General features: G+C 43.4%; 2 protein-coding genes across 2 annotated transcripts in view; one reads left to right on the top strand and one right to left on the bottom strand.

The window, feature by feature from the left end:
- The first annotated feature begins 729 nt into the window (after positions 1 to 729).
- On the top strand, positions 730 to 4,246 carry LOC101354624 (ubiquitin carboxyl-terminal hydrolase 17-like protein 17). Its single transcript, XM_012558963.2, is given in 3 exon segments — positions 730 to 766; positions 3,056 to 4,131; positions 4,133 to 4,246. Coding segments are annotated over 3 exon segments (1,227 nt in total).
- A 68-nt stretch (positions 4,247 to 4,314) lies between these two features.
- LOC111822735 (zinc finger protein 420-like) overlaps positions 4,315 to 17,110 on the bottom strand; it is a 54,792-nt gene continuing 41,996 nt past the window's right edge. The window contains exon 8 of the mRNA XM_023742137.1: positions 4,315 to 4,328. Within this exon, the coding sequence (XP_023597905.1) occupies positions 4,315 to 4,328 (14 nt within the window). The remainder of the gene's footprint in view (positions 4,329 to 17,110) is intronic.

The following is a 17,110-nucleotide window of genomic DNA, read 5'->3' as shown; positions in this document are numbered from 1 at the left end:
TTAGTCGTCCAGTGCAAACTGTGCCACCCAGGGTTCTTCTTTTTCCCTAGGGAAAAAAAAAAAAAAAACAAAATAGCTGCCATTGAATTGACTCCAACTTAGGTGACATTTTGTGTGTCAGAGTAGAACGATGCTCTACTGGGTTTTCAATGACTGATTTTTCAGGAGTAGATCACCAAGCCTTTCTTCCAAGGAGCCTCTGAGTAGACTCAAACTTCCAGTCTTTCAATTAGCAGCCCACCAAGTTAACCATATACGCCACCCAGGAACCTAGGAACATTAAAAAAAATTGGAAGAGTAAAAGAGGGATAATTTATATTCATATATACGGATATATGTGTGTATATATATTGCAAAAGCAGGAACGTATGTAAGGCAGGAACATGTCAGAGAAGGAAAACTCAGAAGTAAAACAAGGTAGGAGTCTTAACAGAGAGCGTGAGTAAGCACCCTGTCAAAGCCGTAAAACTTAGCAGACCCAGAAAAAAAAGGCAGTCCCATAGAGTTCCGCTCTCACAAGTTTCAAGGTATATATATTGAATATTATCAATGGCATTGATGGTGATAATACCCATGGATTATTGCCAAACCAGTATGTTCTTCTGAGCTTCAGCGTCCAGAGAGGTTTTTGAGGTTTCATCAGATGGGCGTGATTGATTGAATTTTTGCCCATGTGGCTGAACTCCAGCCCTCCACTTGCCTCTCCATCTCCCAAGTCGGGCCGGTATCATGGGGCCTGAAGCCCTGTCAGAAGAAATCAAACTCGGTTTGTAAATGACACAGCATCCTTTTCCTTCAGGCCTGTGTTTGAACATTAAGTGTTTCAAAAGAGCATGCCTACTCGTCTTCCTAATCAACTAACCCTCACGCCCACATGCAAAATCCCAGGTAACCATCCAGAAGCAGTTCCTCCCTTCTTCAGCTCTCCCTTTCCCCAGGTACACATCACATCTGGGAATCCAGATAAAGACCCCACACCCTCTCTGCCAAATTCTTGCCTCCAGTTTCCTGCCATTTGTTTTAAATTAGCCAGTAGTCCCTAAGCCCATGAAATTGAGTGAGCTCTCCTCCTTGATCCTATTAAAGGCTGAGCCCAGGTCTGTTTGCCCTCTCTGTGATTTTCTCCTTCTTTGGTGCTCCTGTGACTTCAGTGTGCAGCCCTAGAGTGATCCAGTGGGACCTGTGAGTGGTAAACAGTCATTTCTTCATTTTGGGTGTTGAATGTTAAACTGCAGCTTTGTAACCAAAGATACCCACACTTAATTTCCACACAAGTGGTCTCACCAGCTGACCCCACTGGGTGGCTTTGTGCTTCCTCCTGCAGTGGGCTCTCATTTATCTCTTTATATTTGTCTAATATTAACACAAGCCCCAGCTGTCTAATCACATGGTGGGTCTTTCTGGCATGACCAGTGTCTCAGTCATCTAGTGCTGCTCTAACAGGAATACCACGAGTGGATGGCTTTAACAAAGAGAAATTTATTTCTTCACAGTCCAGTAGGCTACAAGTCCAAATTCAGGGTGTCAGCTCCAGGGGAATGCTTTCTCTGTTGGCTCTGCAGGAAGGTCCATGTCATCAGTCTTCCTCTGGTCTGGGAGCTTCTCTGCGCAGGAACTTCAGGTCCAAAGGACGTGCTCTGCTCCCAGCACTGCTTTCTTGGTGGTATGAGGTTCCCATGTGTCTCTGATCGCTTCTCTCTTTTATACCTCAAAAGAGATTTCATTAAGACACTAATCTTGTCAACCTCATCAGTATAACCTCATCACAGTGATAGAATTTATAACACATGAGGAGATCACATATAATCTCATCATAATGGTAGAGTTTACAACACATAAGGAAATCACATCAGATAACACAATCATACAATACTGGGAATCATGACCCAGCCAAGTTGCTGCACACATTTTTTGGGGGACACAATTCAATCCATGACAACCAGCTTCTGCTCTGTGTCACCTCTTTAATATAAACTATCAGGTGAGGACCAAGTGGCGCACTACAAATCACAGATGCAGTCCTATCACTGTGGAAATTCCAGCAGTTTAGAGGTTAACTCCCAGGAGCCAGGACAAAGGCCAGAACTCTCCTTGTGATTGTTGTTAGTTGCCATTGAGTCCATTCTGACTCATGGTGACCCAATGTGTGCAGAGTAGAACTGCTCCATAGGGTTTTCAAGGCTGAGACCGTTCAGAAGCAGATCACTAGGCCTGTCTTCTGAGGCACCTCTGGGTGGTAGTCAAGCACTTAACAGTTTGTGCCACTCAGCAGCCATAGACTTCTCTTAGGTGAGATCAAATCTGCAGACGTAGGATTTAATTATGTCCATTATTCTAAAATACTGAAAAACACGAACAGAAAACGGTAACGGAAATCCAGCCAGGAAATCCGTCACTGAGAGACTACTTTTCTTATTTTGGTTAATTATACTGTTGGTGAGCATGCACCATTTGTTTCTGTCTTAGTTATCTAATGTTGCAACGACAGAAGTACCACAAGTGGATGGCTTTAGCAAAGAGAAATTTATTCTGTCACACTTTAGGAGGCTAGAAGTACAAATTTAAGGTGCCAGTTCTAAGAAGGCTTTCTCTCTTTGTTGGTTCTGGGGAAAGGTCCTTGTCATCAATCTGCCCCCTGGTCTTGAAGCTTCTGAGTGCAGGAACTCTGAGTTCAAAGGATGCTTTGTTCTCCTGGCTCTTGTTTCTTGGTGGTATGTGGTCCTCTGTTTCCTGTGTGTCTTTGGTTTTCTTCATTCTACCTTGCTCCAGACAGGGTGGGACCAAGAGACATATCTTAGATGGTCGCTCACAAACTCTTAAGAACCCAGACGCTACTCACTAAAGTAAGATGTACATTTTATTATAAACTATGTTAATGTCAACTAAGCTAGATGTCATCCAAGACGATAGTCCCCAAAGCCCTCAGCCCAGTAACTCGGTTCCCATGGGAGTCTGGATGTGTCTATGAAGCTTCTATGCTTTTGTCGTAGTAAAGTTGCACTGGCTTCCTCAGTATTATATACTGTTTAAACCTTCACCTCTCTGGCTTACACAGGCTGGTGTATATCTCAGAAGTCTCACGCCTGCACTGACGGGGTGCTTACCCACGCTGAGAAACTTGTTTCAACTTGGATCAGATCTTCTGGGGTCAGAGCAGGGCTCCACAACATGGGGAATACCTGCTAAGTGAATGCGTTGCTACAGTGTCTGACCTACACGCCGCCCCTCACAGATGACATGCTGTCCCAGGAGCAGTCTGCAACCTGTGGGAAGCAGGGCTCCTGCATGTGGTGTACAAGGAAGGATCACATAACCCGAGCCCTCTGTCATCCAGGCCATGTCATGGAGCCCCAACGTGCACTGGCTACACGCTTCCACCGACACCAACAGGAAGACGCCCATGAATTTCTCATGTCCACTCAGGATGCCATGCAGAAAGCCTGCCTGAGTAGCCACAGGCACTTCCGCAGCTTCTCTCCAGATACCACCCTGATCCGTCAAATCTTTGGCGGCTACTGGAGATCTCAGATCCAGTGTCGCCACAGCCAGGGAGTGTCAGACATCTTTGACCCTTACCTGGACATTACCCTGGATATCCAAACATCCCAGAGTGTCACCCAAGCTTTGGAAGAGTTGGTCACGGACGAAGAGCTGGATGGTGAAAATTCATATCATTGTAGGATTTGTCATAGGAAGGTGCCGGCTTCCAAAATGCTGACTTTGCACACTTGTCCTGAGGTCCTTATCCTTGTACTGAAGGGCTTCTCATACTTGACTGGTGACAAAACTGCTGAGCACGTGTGCTATCCTGAGACTCTTGACGTGAGCAGATGCATGTCTCAGCAGGACGGAGGATCGGCTGTTTACAGACTCTGTGTGGTGCTGGTCCATGCTGGGTGGACTTAGCACACGGGGCATTACCTCTCTTACGTCAAGGCTGGCAATGGCAAGTGGTATCAAATGGATGATGCCAAGGTGTCAGCATGTGATGTGACCTGTGTGCTGAGCCAACAAGCCTACGTCCTGTTTTACATTCACCAGAATGAATTGATCAGAGAGACTGGGAGTGTGCCACAGGGTGGTGGAGCAAGACGCCATGGGATGGAGGACACAGATGTGGGGACAAAGTCCAGGGGTGTCCAAAGAAGATGATAAAGTAAACGTTTCAGCGGTGGAGGAGGAGCACCTGGAGGAAACAGCCACCGAGCAAATAACTTTAGAGGAGTGGAAATTTCTGCAAACATGAGACTGACCGAAAGCTGAATTCTAGCTCAGGGTCATAGATACTGCCCTGCCCTACAATGCAGTCGTCATTCAGAATTCGAACTCTAGGGGTACGGTGCCAAAGGATCAGTGGAGCAGGAAGGCCACCAACTGAGGTTCTGGTCAGATATCTTCGGGCTTGGGTAGTCATCAACTTTGGTGATATCCTTGGCCCGCAGAGATATGTCAGAGGTAGCAAGAAGAAGAAGAAAGGGAAGGGTATCTGGTTGCTTGATGGATTCCAGTAGTATTCCTAGCATTGTATTTGTAGCTTATTAAGTTTTACTGAATTGCAGCCCCCATCATTCCAAAAACATCCATCATGTCTCCATCATGAAATGGAGAGCTCTCCCAAATATGGGCAGGAAATTCATACCTTTAGAAAACAATTAAATAAATCTGAAATATTATGCATTGTGAAAAATCTTTTAGGCTCTAGCCACCTCATATAGCTTTGTAGATGTCCCTAGTGTCATGATGAGGGCAAGAGGACAACACCGTGCTCTTTTCATGTCCTAGTATCCAAGTGTCATCTGAGGACCCAAGGTCTCAAAAATAAATGAGCAACATTCTCCCCCACAGGGCATGTATTGTCAGAATTTGGGCACCCACACTCAGCTATAAAAACATTTCTAATCACCTTTATCATCATTACAATGAAGAGTAAAACGAAAGGGAGATGTGGAAGGGCAGAGGCACATACCCAGGGCAGAGCTGTTGGCTTGAGGGCTCCCGTTCCACCACGGGGTATGTGTAAGGAGTCCCATCCATGTGAGCACCTGAGCACTTTATGGAAAAGTCCCTTTGCCACAGTGGAAAAGCACAAGGAACCCCCACTCACTGACTTCCTTGATATTTCTCCCCAAGCAAGGTGGATGTACTCCTGGACGGCTACCATCAGAATTCACAGCTCTCCAGAAAGTCTGACAGGAAAGGACACTCAGCAAAAAAGGAGAAATGGAGAACGGGTTTGGCCTTATTTGGCAGGTGGTCCGAATGCCGGAAATTATTTTCATAGATACAACTTTTAATATCTTAGTAATTTGAACACCTGGTTAATATCTAGCCCTAGAGGTACTCATAGAGGCATGTAAACACACAGATGCATGCATGCCGAGGCATGTGAACGTGGGCAAACACCTCCACACACAAAGAAACACATCTGCATGGCCACACACTCATTCACGCACACACACGCAAAAACACATCCACCAAACTCTCACACATACATTCAACATACGCCAGGGGTCTTGCTTGTCTTCCTTTTGGAATGACTCAAGACTGCCATGTCCCAAAAACCCGAACTCAGTCCCACCGTCAGTGGGTTTATGCAAGACACACAGGTGTAGACTTGCTTCGAGTGTTTAGGAATGAAAATTGCTGGCGGAGAGATGATCATTGAAGTTAGTTGTGAGTAGGGGTGGTTGAATTCTCAGCACACAGATGCAGTTGATGGCCAGGAATGGATTGGTGAATATGGAGCCAGTGGGAAAGGGAGGGAGGGATAAGGGCGTGTGGCGGAGCAGGTCAGGGATTAGGGGTAGTAAGGACTCTGCAGTTGAGATGGTTGTGGAGGTAGATGAATGGTCAAAGCTAGCTCTGAAAAGGGCTGATGTGATTGCAGTGAATGTCAAATCCAGCCATTTGGAGATTTGCTCTAAAGCAGGAGCACCTTTCTGTACCTTGAGGTCTAGGCAGGAGAAGCCTCACCATCTTAGTTCCAGAGTCATAGATGTATCGTTCCTCCACTGTGGAGTTAAGGGTCAATTCGTTGTCTCTCCAAAACTCAGCTCTTCCTGCCTCACAGCAGCAGTGGCTGAAAGGCACTACCCTCCCTGTCTGGCTGATAAACAGTGGTGGAAATCCCAGAAGCAGTGCGCCTGGGGCAACTGCATGCTTACTCCCGCTAGTAACTTTATGCGACTTGGAGCAGATCACATGGGGATGGGGCGGGGCTTCACAACCTGAACAACACCTGCAAAGTGAATGGGGCGCTGCAGTGTCTGACCTACACACCACGTTTTGCAGACTACATGTTATCCCAAGAGAACTCTGCAACCTGTTGGCAGCGGGCTACTGCGTGCTGTGTACAATGCTGGCTCACATCACCCGGGCCCTCCATCATTCAGGCGACTTTATGAAGCCTTCTCTTGATCTGGTTAGAGGCTTCCATAGACACTTAGAGGAAGACGCCCATGAATTTCTGATGTCCACTTTGGATGCCATGCAGAAAGCCTGCCTGCTTTCCTTTGCTATTTTCCAATGTTTCCCCCGAAGCCCCAAAGTTTACAGTTATTGAGATTTGTAGTGCTTTTTCCCCAATATTCTTGTGCACCTGACAAGAAATATTTGTTTTCTTTCATTTGGGAAGACCAACAATATACCTGGATTGTGAAGACTTAGGGTTTCATTGAATCTGCCACTTTTCTTAAATTTTACATGCTGATTAACAGTCTCTGAAATTTGACAATGATTTATTACTATGCTTCAGTTATTCTTTATTGCAAATACTTTTTTAACAACAGAAACAATGACTACACATGTGGACCTCGCCAGATGGAGTCCAAACTAATAAAATGACTACATCTGTGGAAAGAGACAAGGAAAAGCTCAATATTATCAGTCAGAACAAGACCGGGGCTGACTGGGGAGCAGACCATCAATTGCTCATATGCAAGCTCAAGTTGAAGCTGAAGAAAATTAAAACAAGTCCACGAGAGCCAAAGTACAACTTTGAGAATATCTCAGCTGAATTTAAAGACGATCTCAACAATAGATTTGACATGTTGAACACTAATAACTGAAGACCAGATGAGTTGTGGAATGACATTGAGGTCATCATACATGAAGAAAACAACAGGTCACTGAAAAGACAGGAAAGAAAGAAGAGACCAGAATGGATGTCAGAAGAGACTCTGAAACTTGTCTTGAACATCGAGTAGCTAAAGGGAATGGAAGAAAGGATAAAGTAAAAGAGCTGAACAGAAGATTTCAAAGGGTGGCTCTAGAAGACAAAATAAATTATTATAATGACATGTGCCAAGAATCTCTAATTAGAAAAACAAAAAGGTACGAAGACTTTCAGTTTTTGTCAAGCTGAAACAACTGAAGAAAAAATTCAAGCCTTGAGTTGCAATAGTGAAGGATTCTATGGGCAAAATACTGAAGGAAGCAGGAAGCACCAAAAGAAGATGGAAGGAATACACAGAGTCACCATACCAAAACGAATTGGTCGACATTCAACCATTTCAGGAGGTAGCATATGATCAAGAACCAATGGTACTGAAGGAAGAAGCCCAAGCTGCACTGAAGACATTGGCGAAAAACAAGGCTCCAGGAATTGATGGAATACAAACTGAGATATTTCAACAAACAGATGCAGCACTGGAAGTGCTCACTCATCTATGCCAAGAAATTTGGAAGACAGCTACCTGGCCAACTGACTGGAAGAGATCCATATTTATGCTTACGCCAAGAAAGATGATTCAACCAAATGCAGAAATTATCAAATAATATCAATATCACATGCAAGTAAAATTTTGCTGAAGATCATTCAAAAGCAGTTGCAGCAGTATATTGACAGGGAACGGCCAGATATTCAAGCCAGATTCAGAAGAGGATGTGGAACGAGGGATATTACTGATGTCAGATGGATCCTGGCTGAAGGTAGAGAATACCAGAAAGATGTTTACCTGTATTTTATTGACTATACAAAAACATTTGACTGTGTGGATCATAACAAATTACGGATAACATTGTGAAGAACGTGGATTCCAGAACACTTAAATGTGCTTATGAGGAACCTGTATATAGATGAAAAGGCAGTCGTTTGAACAGAACAAGGGGATACTGTGTGGTTTAAAGTCAGGAAAAATGTTTGTCAGGGTTCTTTCCTTTTACCATACTTATTTAATCTGTATGCTGAGAAAATAATCCGAGAAACTGCACTATATGAAGAAGAGTGTGGCATCAGGATTTAAGCACCTGACAACAACACAACAACGAGGTGCCGTCGAGTTGTTTCCAACTCATAGCACCCTATGCACAGCTGAATGAAACACTGCCCGGTCCTGCGCCATCCTCACAATCGTTGTTATGCTTAGGCCCATTGTTGCAGCCACTGTGTCAATCGGTCTTGTTGAGGGTCTTCCTCTTTTTCACCGGCCCTCTAATTTACCAAGCATGATGCCTTTTTCCAGGGACTGATCCCTTCTAATAAGGTGTCCAAAGTATGTGAGACGTAGTCTTGCCATCTTTGCTTCTAAGGAGCATCCTGGTTGTACTTGTTCCAAGACAGATTTGTTAGTTCTTTTGGCAGTCCATGGTATATTCAATGTTCTTCGCCACACCACAATTCAAAGGTGTCATTTCTTCAGTTCATCATTGAGCTTTGTCATGTAGATGAGGCAACTGAAAACACCATGGCTTCAGTCAGGTCCACCCTCGTCTTCAAGGCAACATCTCTGCTTTTCAGCACTTTAAACGGGTCTTTTGCAGCATATTTGCCCAATGCAATGCCTTCTTTGATTTCTTGGCTGATGCTTCCATGGGTGTTGACTGTGGATCTGAGTAAAATGAAATCCTTGAAAACTTCAATCTTTTCTCCATTTATCATGATATTGATTATTGGTCCAGTTGTGAGGAGTTTTGTTTTCTTTATGTTGAGGTGTAATCCATATTGAACACTGTGGTCTTTGAACTTCTTCAGTAAGTGTTTCAAGTCCTCTTCACTTTCAGCAAGAAATGTTGTGTCATCTACATATCGCACGTTATTGATGAGTCTTCCTCCAATCCTGATGTCCCATCTTCTTCATATAGTCCAGCTCCCAGATTGTTTGTTTAGCATACAGACGGCAGCTAACAACCAGAATTCTTATCAAGCCTGAATTGAGGACAGCATTCTTTTGTTAATGCAGCTGGTTAATGGTGGTTACAAGGCCTCTATAGAAAAATTAAAATTGGCCCAAACATTAGTCTAATTTTTAGGTCATATAATTTCATCAAAGAGGGTTACTATAGATTCCAAAAGGAATCCATTTTAGCTTATCCCATCTGTACCACTAAGAAACAATTGAGAGGATTTCTCGTGCTTTTCGCCTACTGCAGGACCTGGATTCCCAATATTTCCCTATGAGCTCAACCGCTATATAAATATTTGAAGACCTCAGTGCCTGATACCTCTCAATTACCTGAATACGGCAGAGAAGGCAACACAAAATTAAAGGAGTCATTCGTAAATACATCAGCTTTGGGATTTCCTAATTACTATTTGGACTTTTCTGTTTTTTTCATGAAATATTTGAAAACCCTTTAGTAGTCCTCACATAGAAGCACAGAGGATGACAAAGACCAGATGGCTACTACAGTTTACAACTAGACTCAGTTGTCGGAGGTTGCCCTCCTTGCCTTAGGGTAGTCATTGCTACTGTAAAGTTAGTGGAAGCAAAAGCAGACATAATTTTAGGAAACTTTCTTGATGTTTATGTGCCCCATGCAGTATCTGCTATTTTGAATTCCACCTTAACCCAGCATCTCTCAGCCAGCCCACTGACTTCTTAATGAAGTCTTTCTTTTAGTAGCCTTTAACATCAGGCTACACACAGTGACATGCTCAAATTCTACCATTCTTTTACCCCTTCCTGAGGATAGTGATTACCCTCTACATGATCGTTCAGATTTGACAGACCAACTTTTTCGTGTCTGTGTGGTTTAGATGAAGGTTTACAGAGCAAATTAGTTCCTCATTAAACGATGAATACACATATTGTTTTGTGACATTGGTTGCCAATCCCACGAGGGGTCAACACTTTCACCTTCTTGACCTTAGGTTCCCCATTACCAGTGTTCCTGTCCGCTCCTGCCTTGTCATCCTTGCCCCTGGGCTGGTGTGCCCATTTGGTCTCATTTTGTTTTATGGATCTGTCTAATCTTTGTCTAGAGGGTGAATCCCAGGAGTGACTTCAGTACTGAGTTAAAAGGGTGTCCAGGAGACATACTCTTGGAGTTTCTCCAATCTCTGTCAGATTATTAAGTCTGGTTTTTTCTTTTGTGAGTTAGAATTGTGTTCTACATTTTTCTCCAGCTCTGTCTGGGACCATCTATTGTGATCTCTGTCGGAGAAGTTGGTGGTTGTAACTGGACACCATCTAGTTGTGCTGGACGCATTCTGGTGGAGGCTGTGGTAGCTGTGGTCCATTAGTCCTTTGGACTAATCTTTCTCTTGTGTCTTTGATTTTCTTCATTCTCCCTTGCTCCAGATGGGTTGGGACCACTGGAGTGTCTTAGATAGCCACTCACACGCTTTAAAGACGCCAGACGTTACTCACCAAAGTAGGATGTAGAATATTTTCTTTATAAATTATGTTATGCCAACTAAGCTAGCTGTCCCCCGAGACAATGGTCCCTAACCCTCAGCCCAGTAATTCAGTCCCTCAGGGATTTAGGATGTGTCTCTGAAGCTTCCATGACCTTGACTTGGTCAAGTTGTGTTGACCTCTCCAGTATTGTGTACTGTCTTACCATTCAGCAAAGTTACCACTTATCTATTGTCTATTTAGTGTTTTCCCTCCCCTCCCTCGTAACCATCAAATGTTGTTTCTTTCTGCATGTAAACCTTTTCAAGAGTATTTATAATAATGGTTCCATACAGTATGTGCTCTTTTATCATTGACTTATTTCACTCAGCGTAACGCTCTCCAGATTCATCCATGTTGTGAGATGCTTCACAGATTCATCATTGTTCTTTATAGTTGCATATTATTACATTGTGTGTATGTACCATAGTTTTTATATTCATTAATCTGTTGATGGACACTTAGGTTGTCTTGATCTTTTTGATATTGTGAATAATGCTGCAATGAACATGGCTGTCCATATTTGTATTAATGTGACAGCTCTTATTTCTCTAGAATATATTCCTAGAAGTGAGACAGCTGGATAGTATGGTATTTCTAGCTTTTTAAGGAAGTGCCATATCATTTTCCAGAATGGTTTACCATTTTGCATTCCCACCAGCAGTGCACAAGAGTTCCAATCTCCCCGCAGCCTCTTGAACGTTTGTTATTTTCTGTTTTTTTTATTCATGTCAGTAATGTCGGAGTGAGATGGTATCTCATTGTGGTGTTGATTTACACTAGTAATCATGAGCATTTCCTTACGTGTCTGTTAGCCACCTGAATGTCTTCATTGGTGAAGTGTCTGTTTATACCCTTTGCCCATTTTTTAATTGAATTAGTTGTCTTTTTGCTGTAGAGGTGTTGGATTTTCCTACAGATTTTACAGATTAGACCTTTATCGAATTTGTCATAGCTAAAATTTTTTTCCCAGTCTGTTGGCTCTCTTTGTACTCTGTTGGTGAAGTCTTTTGATGAGCATAAGTGTTTAATTTTTAGAAGCGTCCATTTATCTAGCTTATCTTCTGGTGTTTGTGTATTGTTACTTACGGTTTTTTATCCTATTTGCTGTGTATTAGGGCCTCTAGCATTAACCCTATTTTTTCTTCTATGATCTTTATTGTTTTTGACTTTATATTTAGGTCTTTGATCCATTTTGAATTAGTTGTTGTGTGTGGCATGAGGTATGCGTCCTGTTTCATTTTTTTACAGACATCCAGTTTTGCCAGCACAATTTGTTAAAAAGACTCTTTTTCCCCATTTAATGGACTTTGGGCCTTCGTCGATGATCAGGTGACTGTAGGTGGATGGATTTACATCTGGGTTCTCGATTCTGTTCCATTGGTCAATGTGTGGGTCGTTGTACCAGTACCCAGCTGTTTTGACTACCATAGCTGTATAGTAGGTTCTGAGGTCAGGTAGTGTGAGTCCTTCTTTATTCTTCTTCTTCAATAGTGCTTTACTTTTCCTGGGCCTTTTTCCTTTCTGTATGAAGTTAATGATTAGTTTTTCCATCCTATTAAAGAATGATGTTGGTATTTGGATCAGGATTGCATTGTATCTGTAGATTGCTTTGGGTAGAATTGTCATTTTTACAATGTTGTGTCTACCTATCCAGGAGCATGGTATGTTTTTCCATTTATGTAGGTCTCTTTTGATTTCTTACAGAAGTTTTGTAGTTTACTTTGTATAGGTCTTTTATGTCCCTGGTTAGATTTATTCCTAAGTAATTTTTTTAGGGGCTATTATAAATGGTATTGCTTTCTTGATTTGGTTTTCGTACCTCTCTTTATCAGTGTATAGGAATCCAACTGATTTTTGTATTTTACCTTGTATTCTGCTTCTCTGCTGAATCTTTCTATTAGTTCCAGTAGTTTTCTTGTGGAGTTGACAGACCAGCTTTTAACTCCTAGAAGTAATTACAAGAGGACCCTCTTACTAACTTTTAGTCTTTTTTGTAGAAGGGTCATATTTAAAACTTAACCCCACCAGCTATAATTACCAAGCAAAATGGTGAAGATGACTCAGGCCATTCTTGAGATCCCAGGCGTACATTGGACATCTCCCCATCTACCCCTACCTGTTTACCTATAACTTCACAACAGAGAGACAAACTGAATCCAGAAAAGGACTTGAAGATCCACATGAACTTCTCTACAGATACAGTACATGTTATGGGTTGAATTCTATCCCCCAAAAATGTGCACCCATTTGGCTAATCCATGATTCCCAATATTGTGTGATTTTCTACCATTTTATCATCTGATGTGATTTTCCTATGTGTTGTAAATCTTATCTGTATGATGTCAATGAGGTAGGATTACTGGTAGGTATGTTAATGAGCCAAGACTCAATCTACTAGGTTATGTCTTAAGTCAATCTCTTTTGAGATATAGAAGATAGAATTGAGCAGAGAGAGATAGGGACCTCGTACCACCAAGAAACAAGAGCCAGAAGAATAGCGGGTCCTTTGGACCTGGGGTCCCTGCACTGAGAAACTCCTCGACTGGGAAATGATACAAGGATCTTTCCCTAGAGTTGACAGAGGGAGAAAAAGCCTTCCCCTGGATGTGGTACCCTGAATTCGGACTTCTGGCCTCCTAGACTGTGAGAAAATAAATTTTCTTTGTTAAAACCATCCACTTGTAGTATTTCTGTTATCGCAGCACTAGATAACTAAGAGTATGGTACGGAGAGAGTGGAGTGCTGCTCTAACAGATACCTAAAATGTGGAAGTGGTTTTGAAATTGTGAATGGATATAGACTGAAAGAGTTTTAAAGTGCCTAATCGTAAAAGCCTAGACTCTTGCCTTGAAAAGGCTGGTGGTGGAATTATGGACATCAAAGACAATTCTGGTGAGGACTCAGAAGGGAGTGAGGAGAGCTGTTACACTGAAGATGGCATAGATGGAGAGAAGCAGCAGAGAAACGGCAGCAGCAGAAGCAATTAGTGTGAGACACTGATGGATCTAACGCTTGGAGCGAGAGAGTTGAGTGCCTTTGCACAGGATGCTTCCTGATGGAGTAGGGTACTTCTAGGCACTTATCAGTGGAGCTAGTCTTGCTGACTTACGGAGCAAGAGAGCTGATTGCCTTCCAGCTGAAGTTTACTGGCAGAGTGGAGCTAAAGAGCTTTGGAACACTTGTCCCAGAAGGGCAAGACTTGGGTGGTGAGGCCTGAATGGCTGAGAGGCCAAGGAACCAGGAAGCAGAAGCTGAAGAGACAAGGAACCCAGGAAGCAGAGCTGCCTCAGTCTCAAAGGGTAAGGCCATGACGTCTGGGGTCTCAAACGGTGGAGTCGCCACTCAGACGGACTAGGAAAATGGGGCTGCCCAAAGCTAAGGGAGCAGAGTTGCTGTTCCAGTGGGCCTGGAAGGCAGATCTGAAGGCCAGGGCCAAAGGGCCTCCACTCAGAATCCATAGAGTGGCCAATACCTATAGTCTGAAGGGCAGGGCCACTGTCTAGTCTCAGAGAACAGAGGATTATTTTCAAACCTTGAGAGCTAATGTAATGTGTTCTGTTGACTTTGCTTGCTGCCATTTATCCCTTCTTTCCTTCAAATTTCTCCCATTTGTAATGGAAATGTCTAGCTTGTGCCTGTTCTGCCACTGTACTTTCGAAGCAGATAACTTGTGTTCTAATTTTCACAGATGAAGAGTAATTTTTGGAATTTGTACTTGGAGTTGATTTAAGGCTTTTGTTATGATATGATGGGGTGAAAGTGTTCTATATGGGGAAAGGACATGAATTTTGGGGGGCCAAAGGGTGGAATGTCATGGATTGAATTGTTTCCCTCCGTACCTGTGTGTCAACTTTGCTAGGCCATGATTCCCAGTACTGTGCGATTGTCCTCCATTTTGTCATCTGATGTGACTTTCCTATGTGTTGTAAATCCTACCTCTATGATGTTAATGAGGTGTGATTAGCGGCAGTTATGTTAATGACGGAAGACTCAATCTACAAGTTTAAGTTGTGTCTTAAGTCAATCTCTTTTGAGATGTAGAAGAGAGAAGTGAGCAGAGACAGATGCGGACCTCATACGACCAAGAAACAAGAGCCAGGAGAATAGTGTGTTCTTTGGGCCTGGGATTCCTGTGCTGAGAAGCTCCTCAACCAGGGAAGATTGGTGACAAGGACATTTCCCCATAGCTGACAGAAAGAGAAAGCCTTCCCCTGGATTTGGCACCCTGAATTCGGACTTCTAGCCTCCTAGACTTGAGAGAATAAATTTCTATTTGTTAAAGCCATCCGCTTGTGGTATGTCTGTTTTAGTAGCACTAGACAACTAAGACAGTGCGGAAAAGGCATTCGAAAAATTCAACACCTTTTCTTGATTTGAAAAAAAAAATCAAAACAAAAAACTCACCAAGGTAGGAGTGAAAGGAAAATTCTTCCATAGGATAAAGGGTAGTTATGATTATGAAAAGCCCACAAAATTCAACACTCTTTCCTGATTTGATTTTTTAAAAAGCACTCAACATGATTGGAGTGAAAGGGAAATTCTTCAAGAGAACTAAGGGCATTTTATGAAAAGCCCACAGCTAACATCACACTCAGTGTAGAATGATTGGTTTCATTAAAGTCAGGAACAAGACAGCAATGCTGTCCACTGTCACCACTGCTAGTCAACATCGTTCTGAAAATCCTAGGCAGAGCAATTAAGCTAGAAAAAATTGATGATAGGTAGCTAGGTAGGTGGATGGATGGTTGGACGGATGGATGAGTTGATGGGTAGACGGATGGATGGAAAGACGGATGGATGATCATGGATGATGATGATGATAGATAGACGGATGGATAGATGATAGATAGACAGGATAATAAAAGGTAAAATACAATTTTAGAAAAGATTGAATGGTATCTGCATTGGCAAGCAGGAAGTACAAAGATCCCTTTTCACAGATGACATGGTTCTATACAGGTGAGCAAGGGAACGAAGGAAACATGACCACTAACCAGAGCATCTGTCATGGTTTGAATTATGTCCCCCCAAAAATGTGTGTATCAATTTGGCTGGGCCATGATTCCTAGAACTGTGTGGTTGGCCTCCATTTTCTGATTGTAATTTTATGTTAAAGAGGATTAGGGTGGGATTGTAACATCACCTTTACCCAAGTTACATCCAATGGAAAGGGAGTTTCCCTGGGGTGTGGCCGGCACCACCTTTTATCTCTCAAGAGATAAAAGGAAAGGGAAGCAGGCAGAGAGTTGGGGACCTCATACCATCAAGAAAGCAGTGCTGGGAGCAAGCGCGTCCTTTGGAGCGGGGTCCCTGGGAAGAGAATCTCCTAGTCCGGGGGAACACCGAAGAGAAGAAGGCCGACAGAGAGAAAAAGCCTTCCCCTGAAGCTGACGCCCTGAATTTGTACTTTTAGCCTACTTTGACTGTGAGGAAATAAACTTCTCTTCATTAAAACCATCCATTTGTGGTATTTTCTGTTGTAGCAGAACTATATGACTAAGACAGAATTTGGTACCGAGAGAGTGGAGTGCTGCTATAACTGATACCTAAAATGTGGAAGCGGTTTTAAAACTGTGAACGGATAGACTTGTGGCAGTGACAGAGGACAAGCAGCAGCAGAGAACCTACAGCAGCAGAGAAATGGCAGTGGCAGAGAACCAACAGCAGCAGGAGACCAGTTCAAGATGGCGCAAGAGCCGACACACAGAGCGAGAGAGCTGAGTGCCTGTGTGCAGAAGGCTTCCTGGCGGAGTGGGGTGCCTCTGGGCACTTATCGGTGGATCTAGGCTTGCCGACCCACGGAGCGAGAGAGTTTAGTGTCTGTGTGCATGAGGCTCTCTGACGGAGTGGGGGGCCTCCAGGCGCTAATACCGGTGGAGCTACCGAGCTTTGGAACACTTGCCCCAGCAGGGCAGATGTGGGCATGAGGCCCGAGGGCCGAGAGGCCACAGGAAGCAGAAGTTAAAGAGACAAGGGACACAAGAAGCCGAGTTGCTTCAGCCTCAAAAGGTATGGCCATGACCTCAGGGGTTTCAAAGGGTTGAGCCATGGCCCCTGGTGTTTCTAAGGGTGGAGTTGTCACTCCGATGGACTAGAAGAATGGTTCGCCTAAAGCCAAGAGAGCAGACTTGCTGTCCCAGTGGGCCTGGAGGGTGGGGCCTGAAGCCCAGGGCCGAGGGGCCTCCACTCAAAATCCAGAGACTGTGACCAATACCTAGAGTCTGGAGGGCAGGGCCAATCCTCAGAGAACAGAGGATTATTTTCAAAGCCTTGAGGGCTAATGTAGTGTGTTCTGCTGACTTGCTTGATGCCTGTTATCACTTCTTTCCCTGCAGTTTCTCCCATTTGTAATGGAAATGTCTAGCTTGTGCCTGTTCTGCCATTGTACCTTTGGAAGCAGATAACTTGTATTCTAGATTTCACAGATGAAGAGGAGTTTTTGGATTTTGGACTTGGAATTAAGACTTTTGCTATAATATGATGGGGTGAAT

The sequence above is a fragment of the Trichechus manatus genome, unplaced genomic scaffold (assembly GCF_000243295.1).
Source record: "Trichechus manatus latirostris isolate Lorelei unplaced genomic scaffold, TriManLat1.0 scaffold00201, whole genome shotgun sequence".
NCBI classification, from domain to species: domain Eukaryota; kingdom Metazoa; phylum Chordata; class Mammalia; order Sirenia; family Trichechidae; genus Trichechus; species Trichechus manatus.
The sequence above is the reverse complement of the archived record's forward strand: the minus strand, read 5'-3'. Positions and strand labels throughout refer to the sequence as shown.